Source organism: Arvicanthis niloticus, chromosome 2 (assembly GCF_011762505.2).
Source record: "Arvicanthis niloticus isolate mArvNil1 chromosome 2, mArvNil1.pat.X, whole genome shotgun sequence".
Lineage (NCBI taxonomy): Eukaryota > Metazoa > Chordata > Mammalia > Rodentia > Muridae > Arvicanthis > Arvicanthis niloticus.
Window position 1 is genome coordinate 83,695,310 of NC_047659.1, and position 11,692 is coordinate 83,707,001.

Sequence of the window (11,692 nt, forward strand, 5' to 3'; positions counted from 1 at the left end):
AATTCAATTTGGATACATGCAATTAAATTATTGTGGTAGTTTAAATGAGAATTACACCTATAGGATTATATTTTTGAATGCTTAGTCCCCAATTAATGGAGTCATTTAGGAAAGGTTAGGAATTGTGATCTTATTGGAGTAGGTGTGGGCTTGTTAGATAAAATGTGTTACTGTTGGTGGGTTTAGAGATTTCAAATTCCCACACTAGGCCCAGAGTCTCTGCCTGCTAGTTTTGGATTAACAGGTAAACCTACTAGGTACTTTTCTAGGCCCATGCCTGTCTGCTCCATTCTATGATGGCCATAGACCAACCCTCTATATCTGTCAGCAATCCCCAAGGTAAATGTTTTGTTTTGTAAGAGTTGCCTCGGCCATGGTGTCTCTTCCCAACAGTAAAACGATAACTAAGACAATCATGTTTGAAAATTCGTTTTTTTTCTCTGACAGTTTAATTTTTTATTCACTTTACATCCTGATGACAGACCCCCTTCCTTCCTCCTCTCCTTACAACCCCTTCCCCCGTTGCTACCCATCTTTCTCCTCAGAGAATAGGGAGACCCCCTTGGGTAACACCATATCCTAGGACATCTAGTCCCAGCAGGATTATGCACATCCTTTCCCACTGAGGCCTAACCAGGCAGTCCAGGTAGTAGCGAAGGGATTCAATGTCAGGAAACACAGACCAAGACAGTCCCTGCTCCACTTGTTAAGGGTCCCACATAAAAACCAAGCTACACATTTGCTGCAAATGTGTAGGGTTCCCTGCATGCTTTCTGGTTGGTGCCCTCTTATCTGTGAGCCCCTATGGACCCAGGTTAGCTGACTTTGTAGGTCTTCTTGTAGAGTCCTTTATACTACCAGCTTGCTCAATTCTGTTTCCTACTCTCAACCAGGCTCAGCCTGATGATTAGCTATGGCTCTCTGAATCTGTCTACATCAGCTGCTGGATGAAGCATCTCAGGAGATGATTATGCTAGGTTCCTGTCTACAAGGTTAGCAATATCATTAATAGTGTCAGGGGTTGGCTCTTTCCCATGGGGTAGGTCTCAAGTAGGGGAAGTCATTGGTAAGATGTTCCCTCAGTCGCTGCTCCATCATTATCTCTGCACACCTTGTATGCAAGACAAATTTTGGTTTGAAGGTTTTGTATGTAGATTGATGTCCTCATCCCTCCTCTGGAAGTCCTGCCTGGATACAAGAAGTGACCACTTCATTCTCTATATTCCCCCTCTGGAAGGAATCTCAGCTAGGTTCACGCACATAGACTCCCTGTATCCTCCTCTCTTCCAGGCCTCTATATAGTACCAGAAATGCCCCCCACACACACACAGATTTCCATTCCATTCTCACTCCAAGTCCTCTCCCATCCCCCTCCCCACACCTGATAGCCATCTGCTTTCCCCTCCTCATCCCAACTAAATCACCTAATTTTATTTTTCTTTATGGCTACACAAATACACACACACACCAAGTTGCGTTTTTTGTTTGTTTTTGTTATTATTGTTGTTCTTTTTCTGTTAACAGACACATAGGAGGAGTTCTGGAGCTTAGTGTCATAGTTTGGTTTTTCTTGCTGTGATAAAGTGCTGAACAAAAGCATCTTGAAGGGACAACTTACCGGTTACAGTACATCATGGAGAAAAGCCAAGGCAGGGAGGGACTCAAGGCAAAAAGCTGGAGGCAGGAACTGTATCAGAGACCATGGAGAAATGCTGATTCCGGCTTGCTCTCTGAAGCTTTTTAAACTTGCTTTCTTTTACAACTGTGGATCACCTCCCACATGGTGGCATTCACTACAGCAGGCTGGAGCCTCCCACATCAATCACTAATGAAGAAAATGCTTCACAGGCATGCTGCAGGCCAATCCAATGGAGGCAAATCCTCAATTAAGGTGTCTTCCCGGGAGATGCTAGCTTGTGTCAAGTTGACAAAAACTAACCAACACATGTAGTGATTGTGAGTCCTGCTGCACTATACATGATGGGAAGGCATCTCTATAGAATTTTGCCTTATAGGCTTTTGGGTCCCTATACTCAGAAGTGATGTACTTGGTTCATAGAGTAGTTCTATTTCTAGTGTTTTGAGGAGCGTCCATATTGATTTCCATAGTTCCTAGAACAATTTAGACACATCTTTACCAGGATCTGTGGTTGTTTTCTGAATGATAGTCATTATGACTGAAGAGGGATGGAATCTCACTGTAGTGGTTGTTTTCTGAATTATAGCTGTTATGAATGAGGAGAGATGGAATCTCATGATAGTGTTAATTCTTACTTCTTCAATAGCTAAGCATGTTGAACATTTCTGGGTTTTGGTTTGTTTTGTGTGTTTATTGGTCATTTATTTGTACTTTATCTTCTGGTATGTTTGCTATTTATCCTATTATTGAGGTGGTTGCTTAGTTTAATTGGTTCTTTATATATTCTGGACACTATTCTTCATAAAATCTATTGGTTTACTTCTTATGGGCATGTTGCAAGTTTTTCTCCACACTTCTCAGGTGTCTTCTCACTTCTTTGCTGTAAAGTTTTTGCTCTGTTTCTTTCTTTGGATGAGAGGTTGCTTTTTCTTTTTTTGACCTTGTCCTTTGTTAGATCACATGGAGGCAGCTTCCAGCCAGCCATTTGAACCTATAACTCTCATGGTTGTTTTGAGACATTGGCCCTCTGACCCTGAACAATGAAGCAAATGACTGATCAAAATGAAGTAAATTCACACTTTAGAAATTACACCATGGGGGGGGGGGGCAAATTTTTTATATGGTCTTTGACCTAAGTTTGAGGAACTTTAATTTATTCATGTTGATATGTGCTGTTTTATGTTAAAGTTTCCTGACAAAACGTTAAAACACCTACTAACATAGAATTAGTCTATAGGACCTGGGTGAGAAAGGAACATGAGGATCTCAGTAAGATACTTTCCTGCCCCATTCTTTGTCAAGAGCAATTCTGAGTTCATATTTTTCAGATGGGTGGTTATCCTCATCCCTCAACGGGGGCCATGCCTAACCTCTGGATATGACCTCTACAGGTTCTCTCTCCCCTTTGTTGGGCATTTCAGCTAATGTCATACCCATTGGGTCCTGGGAGCCTCTTGTTTTCCTGGCGTCTGGGACTTTCTGTTGGCTAACCCCAGTTCCTCATCCCCCATTGCTACAAACCTCTACTAAATTTCCTGACCCTCTGTACATCTCCTCAGTCTCCTTCCAACCCTGATCCTGCTCCTCCTTTTTTTCTCTCCCCATCCTTACTTCCTCCTAAGTCCTGCCCACCCTCTACCTCCCATGATGATTTTGTTCCCCCTTCTAAGTAGGACTGAGGCATCCACACTTTGGTCTTCCTTCTTCTTGACCTCCATATGGTCTGTGAGTTGTATCATGGATATTCCAAATTTTTTCCTAATATTCACTGATCAGTGAGTATATACCATGTGTGTTCTTTTGTGACAATGTTACCCCAATGAAGGAGTTAGGAGCTGAAGAGGTTTGCAATCCCATAGGAAGAACAATATCAAAGAATCAGACACCCCCCCCCCCAGAGCTCCCATGGACTAAATAACCAACCAAAGAATACACATGGAGGAACCCACTGCTAAGTCCTGTTGAGTGAAACTCAGAGACATGATAAGTATGACATAATATCTAGTACTGAACATGGCCAGAAAACAGATATAAATTAAAACAAACAAAGATGAGTTAAATATGAATAAACTGGAGTTAGAGTGATGTTGGTGTCCCACAGACTGGAAAGTGTGCCAGGCAGATGAATAATGACAACATCAGGAGAATCTAAACTTGGGTAAAGGGCATAAGGAGATTATACAACCAACCTTTTAATGCTTATGAATCTGAAGTAATTTATGGATAAGAATTGAAAGATTAATAGGTAAAGGAATTAACATCTAACTAAATATCATTAAAATTTGGATTAAAAAATAACAAGAACTTGTTAAAATTCAGTACTCAACTCACATGAAAAAAAGGAGAATTACATACATGGTCATGTCAGTGATAAAACAGTTGGAATTTTGGCTCCTTGAAGAAGCCAAACTAACAAATAAATGGTTGACACTATTATATAGCCTAATATTTTCTGGGCATTAGTCCACACTATTGGGCAGATTTCCTACAGAATCAATATAAAGATGTACTTTTATATAATAATGCTGTGTAGATGAATTAACACGTTCATAATTCCTGATAATGATTTTGTCAAATTAGTAAATTTATACGAGTATCTCAAGTGCCCTGTAGAATAAAAGTTGCAAATAGAGCTCTGTAAACCTTCATATGTCATGGGCTAATTGTACTAGGAAAAGAAAGCAGAAAAAAAAAGAAAGAAAGCAGGTTTGGAACAAACTTACAGTGAAGGAAAACATTACTGCTATGTTAGAAATGAGGCCACTGTCTGGTAAATACAGGTCATAAACATAAAGTAGACAATTAATTGTAGGTGCAAGGATAGAAAATAATATATTGACTAGTCTATCTATACAAGACTTCAAACTAATGAGACACAGGGAAGATGATTTGTCTCTTGACAAACCATCCAAATTATGACATAAAAAATTGCTTTAAAATTATGATAAACTTATAGAGTTAATAACAGATAATGAACATTTAGTCAGATACGAATTTTAATGGAAAGACATGTAAATAATTATCTATAACTTCTTATCCATCTAAGGCATGAATTATTGCCTTAAACTTGCTATGAACTTATGACGGTAAGAGTTTTTAGAAAACTATGAGTTCAGTTATCCTGAGAAAGTATAAACATTAAGAATGACAATAAAGAGATAGTTTAAGCCTTCTCTGCTTAATCCAGTTCTCTCTCTCTCTCTCGCTCTCTCTCTCTCTCTCTCTCTCTCTCTCTCTCTCTGTGTGTGTGTGTGTGTGTACGTGTGCGTGCGTGTGTGTGTGTCTAAACTTTCTTTTCCTTCTTTCTTTTTCTTTTCTCTTCTTTTCTCTTCTTTTCTCTTCTTTTCTTTTCTTTTCTTTTCTCTATGCTTCACAAAGTGTTAACAAACTCCAAGTCTCTTGCCTAGCCAGCAGAAAGCCCACAAGCCAAAGACAAAAGAACCCTAGTAACTAAGCCATTTTTTCATCCCCTGCCACTATCAGGGGAATTAATCAGAAGAAGGCAGTGGCTTTTGGCCACAGAATAAAAAAGAGTTAAAGAAAGAAAAGTTACCAAAAGTAAGTAACTTTTGCCTTCTTAATTGCCAATGCCACTCTTCACTGCCTTCCCCAGGAAACCCTGTGATGCCAGGCTGGGCATCAACAATACAAATAGATAATATTCACACACTGATTTTACAAACAGCTTCTTGAACATGTTTTATTATTGTATTCATGATAGTACCCAGGTCATCCCTCACTGGGATATATAAACCTTAGTTTTCAAGTATGTATGCTTTTAGACAGATTTTTTATTTTATGTATATGTGTAATTTTTCTACAAGTATGTATGTATACTACATGCATGTTGGTTCAGAGAGAGTCCAGAATGTGCGATTAGAGCCATTTGAAACTGGAATTATAGATGTTGTGAGCCTCCATGTGGGTAATAGAACCAAATTTGGTCCTCTGTAAAAAGACAAAGTGTTCTAAATCACTGAGCCATCTTTACATCCCATCAAGTCTCTTAAAGACACTATTTAGTAGTTGGTAATTTCACTATAGTTTTGAGGAAAGCAAGGAAGGGTAAATCTTCTATTAGCACACAAAACATTCTAGACAAATATAACACAGTACACAGCAATATCCTCCTGAAATATGATTTGTGTGCTCATATATCTTCAATATATTTAAGAAATTTTACTGTAATTAACAAACTGACTGCATAGTCTTCTCATTGCTACCTTCATCTCTTTGTTCCTAAATGTATAAATCACTGGGTTTAGAAAAGGAGTAATAACTGCATCAAAGATGGCAAGAAATTTATCCAGATGTGATGTTGGAAATGGCCACGAGTAGAAGAAGATTAAGGGTCCAAAGAACAAAACTACCACCATGACATGAGCTGACAGAGTGGAGAGGGCCTTACATAAACTACCCAAAGATTTCTTTTGAACAGTTACCAAAATAAATATGTATGAGATTATCAGAATTAAAAAGGAGGCCACAGAAATGAGCCCACTGTTAGCAGTAACCATAAACCCCAATGTATATGTGTCCACACAAGCAAGTTTAATAAATCTTGGAAGGTCACAGAAAAAGCTGTCTAGTTCATTAGGGCCACAGAAGGGCAAGTCTATCACAAAACTCAGCTGAGTCACTGAATGAATGAAGCCAATAATCCAAGAAGTAACCAAAATCAAAATGCACTTTTGTGGGCTCATGATGATCAGGTAGTGCAGAGGCTTACATATGGCAACATATCGGTCAAACGCCATGGCTATGAGCAGCACCATCTCAGTGCCACCTACTGCATGGATAAAAAAGATCTGAGTGATGCAACCCCCAAAAGAGATGGTTTTGTGCTTTCTGAAAAGGTCATAAATCACCTTTGGTGTTGTCAAGGAGCAAAATATCAAGTCAATGATGGAAAGGTTGCCTAATAGGAAGTACATAGGGGACTGTAATTGGGGGTCTGAGGTTACAGTTAGCACAATAAGAAAATTTCCCAACAGACTTGCCACATAGAATATACAAGAAAAGAAGAAGAGAAATAGTTGGATTGCCCATGAGTTGGAGAGTCCCAGGAACACAAACTCAGACACCACAGAGAAATTTGTTTCACCCATTGCTTCTGGTGATAACTGTTGTGCTATCTGAAATAAGAAAATAATGAGAAACTCTGATTTAGGACAACAGCATTCAGTTGATAAAGTCACATAAAAAAAACTAACATGCCTTTGGAGATAGTTTAAGGAAAAATATCAATTATTTGTCTACCAGGAAATGCCAAGATCAAAAGTAATACTTTTCTCCAGGGGAGAATCCATCAATTGGTGTCAAAGAGAGCACTATGTAGTAAGCCTGAAATCATATACATACAAGTAACATTATATGAATTGACCATGTTATATTTATGTATTTGAGAAGATAGACAGATAGATAGACAGACAGACAGACAGATGTAGCAACAATTACAGAAAAAGAGAATATGAGTGTTTGAGACAAAATATGGACGAATACATAGAGAAGTTTGGAGGAAATAAATGAGGAAATGATGTAATTATAAAAGGTAAAAAAAAAAAAAAAAAAAAAAAAAAAAAAAAAAAAAAAAAAAAAAAAGGCCTTTCTGCTCTTTGACACTGCCGAGGAAGAGTCGCTGAAGGCTCCCATCACCCTGCCCTCATGTCTAAGTCAAGAGTCTCCCAAGGAGCCAGAACAGCTGTGGCAGCTCTTCATAGGAGGGCTGAGCTTTGAAACAACTGATGAGAGTCTGAGGATCCATTCTGAGCAATGGGGAACACTAACCGACTGTGGTAATGAGAGATCCAAACACCAAAAGATCTAGGGGTTTGGGGTTTATCACACACGTCACTGTGGAGGAAGTAGATGCTGCCATGAATGCAAGACCACACAAGGTGGATGGAAGAGTTGTGGAACCTAAGAGAGCTGTGTCAAGAGAATTCTCAGAGACCAGGTGCCCACTTAACTGTGAAAAAGATCTCTGTTGGTGGTATTAAAGAAGACACTGAAGAACATCACCTAGGAGATTACTTTCAGCAATATAGGAAAATTGAAGCAATAGAAGTTATGACTGACAGAGGCAGTGGAAAAAAGAAATGCTTTGCTTTTGTCACCTTTAATGACCATGACTTTGTGGATAAGATTGTTATTCAGAAATACCATACTGTGAATGGCCACAACTGTGAAGTAAGAAAGGCTCTGTCGAAGCAAGAGATGGATAGTGCTTCATCCAGCCAGAGAGGTCAAAGTGGTTCCGGAAACTTTGGTGGTGGTCGTGGAGGTGGTTTTGGTGGCAATGACAATTTTGGTCAAGAAGGGAACTTCAATGTTTGAGGTGACTTTGGTGGCAGCTGTGGTAGTAGTGGATATGGTAGCAGTGGGGATGGCTATAATGAATTTGGCAATGACGGAAGCAATTTTGGAGGTGGTGGAAGCTACAATGATTTTGGCAATTACAACAATCAGTCTTCAAATTTTGGACTGATGAAGGGAAGGAACTTTGGAGGCAGGAGCTCTGGCCCTTACGGTGGCAGTGGCCAGTACTTTGCTAAACCATGAAACCAAGGTGGCTAGGGAGGTTCCAGCAGCAGCATAGCTATGGCAGTGGCAGGAGGTTCTAATTACAGCCAAAAAACAAAGCTTAGCAGGATAGGAAAGCCAGAGAAGTGACAGGGAAGCTACAGGTTACAACAGGTTTGTGAACTCAGCCAAGCACAGTGCTGGCAGGGCCCAGCTGCTACAACGACGACATGTTTTAGACAATACTCATATGTGTGGGCAAAAACTCCAGGACTGTATTTTTGACTAATTGTATAACAGGTTATTTTAGTTTCTGTTCTGTGAAGAATGTAAAGCATTCCAACAAAAAGGTTTTACTGTTGACCTTTTTCACCCATGCTGTTGATTGCTAAAAGTAATAGTCTGATCATGACGCTGAATAAATGTGTCTTTCTTTCTTTTCTTTCTTTCTTTCTTTCTTTCTTTCTTTCTTTCTTTCTTTGTTTCTTTCTTTCTTTCTTTCTTATGTGCTGTGTAAAGTTAGTCTGCTCTTGAAGTCATCTTGGAAAACTTTCTCAACAATGTGAAGTTAGAAATTCCATCAGGGTGGTGCCAAGTTCCATTTGGAATTCATTTATGGTTGCTTGGATGGAGAAGCCATTGTCTTAAAAAAAAAAAAAAAAACCTTGGTGTTGTTAAACTGTCAGTTACTGTTGTAACTTTTAATGAGTTTCACTATTGAAAGGGTCACCCAAGCAAGGTCACAATTTGGTTATAAAATGTTTGTTGGCACACCCTATGCAATATCAGAATTGAATAGAAGTATCAGATAAAATAACAGATGAGAATGAAGCTTGTATGCCATCCATTATCATGTGTACTCAATAAACGATTTAATTCTCTTGAAAAAATAAAAGGTAAAATAAAAATATAAAAGGTAAAAAAGTGCTTCCTCCAGGCCAAATAAATATAATTCATATTTCTCTCATATATCTTTTTGTCAAAAATATACCAAACAAATTACCTTTGTCATTTACTTGGATTAAATATAGTTGTTATATTTTAAAATATCATTTTATAAGGATATCTTTCAGAATACTCTGAGCTAAAAGGCTTTCTCTGTGTTAAATGTCAAATTCTTAACTGACTATGGTTTTCAATTTTTGAAAATATATATATTCATAGTAAAATGCCTATATACATATTTCAGGCCCAGAGATGGATATTTATCTGTAAATTGAAATGACAAGGTGACAGATGAGGGCAGAGGATACAGGATTATAGCACTCACTGTGTGTTTTACAGAAGTTAAGAAAAACATGAATACTGTGAAGCAGGTTGTGACTGATGCTCAATGGAGAAAAAAAATGGAAACTACCAGTGAAAGAGGTAACAGGAATGAGAGCAATGTGCTATAAATCTCAGTGAAGGACAAGTGAGAGGGAACATGTCAAAGGATGTGTGAAGACCAGTCTCCTTGTAAGTGAAGATTCTTAAGCTCACTCACAATTAAATTAAATCCACACCAAAATATCAACATAACAGCCTTTCTCATTCGTTAGATAGAAGATTAAACATTTGACAAGACACAAGGTTTGAGTGTGGATGGAGAGGCAGACAGGATCATAGCTGAAGACAGAAAAATCAAGTGGATAAGTTTAAAATGCCTTCTGAGTTTTTACATAGGCATTTGTTCTGATTCAGCTCTTCTACATCTAAAATTCAGAATTCATATTCATGTGAATAAGGTGGACAAAGAATGCACATTTCTTTCTTATTTTAGCCAAAGCACTGTTTTAAGCTCAATAGCTTGAAAATGCCATGTGTGTGACCTAGAATACTAGGTAAATAGCATGTCTTAGAATATTGCTGCTTTAATCTTTCAATTTAACAAAAGATTAAAAGCAGAAAAGTTACTATGGTTTGTAAAAATCTGGAATGTAGGCATCGATGTTATTCTGAACTGCCCAGTTAGTCAGTGCTCTGCTATACTTAAATTTATTCCTCCAGGCTTCAAATTTTCTATTTGTTCCCACAATAATAATGGCTGTTTTCTAAAAAGAGGGCAAGATAGTAGTTTAAATCTGTTCTTTAAACAAAAAAAAAAGATTGAAGCTGTATATAACTGAATATAGTGTATTAGTGAGAATACAGACCTCAGTCCCACTGTGTCTTTGCACTTGTGTCTACCTCTCTGTTCACATTTCCACTGTTAAGTGTAAACCACAACAGAAGGACATGCCTCTGAGACCCACTATGGGTCAGTGTCCTCCTCCCTTCTGTGCTCAGGGCTGCCTATCCTTTCCTCAGTCAAGATAAACAGAAAATAAACTTTAAAATATCTGAACTTACCATTGATGGAGCAGGCTGATGGTCTTTTTTTTGGTTAAGATTGAAAATCGATGTTTGTATTTCCTCAGGAAAATACTGGCTATTCTCTCCTGAGCAAACTCTTTTTTTCTCAATTATTAACAAAGTTGAATTAAATTAAGTGTCTCAATAGTATTGAAAATATTCTAGAAAGAGTTTAATATGGATCATCACATGTTTCTCTACTGTTTCTTCTTCCAGAGATGGACAGAGAGAGCTCCAATGTCCTAGAATTTGTGTGGAGAGGCCATTAGAGCTACACAGTTCAAAATGAGAGTCCTCGTACTGTCAGAAAAATAGACCAAGAGACTCATATCACTTCAGTGAAACTTTGCTATAGTGTCTATGATGTTCTTTTAAATTCTAAACTACAGGGGGAAAGGTTAAAGGCAGGTGATGACTCTGCTTAAGCCACAGAACAGAACAAGTTGTTGGCAAATCTGGAATAGCATGTTTGAGTCGCTTCCTCATCACTCCAGGTTGTATTCATTCCATATACTTATTTTGCTATGATTATTCTATGCTTTGTATTCTGTCTGTGGCCCAAGGAATCACAACATATCACTTGGATGAACTTGTAATAAGAAAAAATGTTAAAGACTTCAACACAAAAAATGATAATTATTTAATTCATTCTTGCTAATTATCCTAATTTGATTATATAATTTGAACATATATCTTGACAACAGATTGTATACCTATAAATATGCCCATTTTTTGAGTTTACATTAAAGATTCAATCTTTCATCCAGTATATATGAAACCTAATTTCTTTATCATTGTCCAAAATTATTAATATGTTCCTTCTGGCATACTCTCACTCTTACTTTACTCCTTTTGCAGGACTCACGTGTAAGATGTTCATGAAAATGCCACTGGAGTAACCTCTACCATGTTGAATGTACTGTCACTTTGCTCAATCCTGTGGCTTGTATACTATAGTTGCTGGTTAACATGCTTCAATTTCCACATTGAATTCATTTCTTCTGGTTGGTTAGGTTTTCTCTATGTGGTATGTGTTTCCACTTGAAATTGTTATTTTCCTCAAAGACAGTTTATATCAGAGGGTTAGAGAGGGGTATAAGGAGGAGAGATGAGTGGATCTAAAAGAACAAAGTACAACACACACACACACACACACACACACACATGCACACACACAAATACATGTTAATATGAAAC

The 11,692-nt window shown here is 37.9% G+C and overlaps 1 protein-coding gene and 1 pseudogene across 1 annotated transcript; one reads left to right on the top strand and one right to left on the bottom strand.

The window, feature by feature from the left end:
• Positions 1 to 5,325: 5,325 nt before the first annotated feature.
• On the bottom strand, positions 5,326 to 10,767 carry LOC117703821 (olfactory receptor 4F6-like). The gene is made up of 2 exons (XM_034495661.2): positions 10,493 to 10,767; positions 5,326 to 6,774 (listed from the first exon to the last, which is right to left on the bottom strand). The coding sequence occupies exons 1-2, from the start codon at positions 10,493 to 10,495 to the stop codon at positions 5,809 to 5,811; spliced, it is 969 nt and encodes a 322-aa protein (XP_034351552.2). The 5' UTR covers positions 10,496 to 10,767; the 3' UTR covers positions 5,326 to 5,808.
• Positions 6,905 to 8,262, top strand: LOC117704010 (heterogeneous nuclear ribonucleoprotein A1-like; annotated as a pseudogene).
• Positions 10,768 to 11,692: the final 925 nt, after the last annotated feature.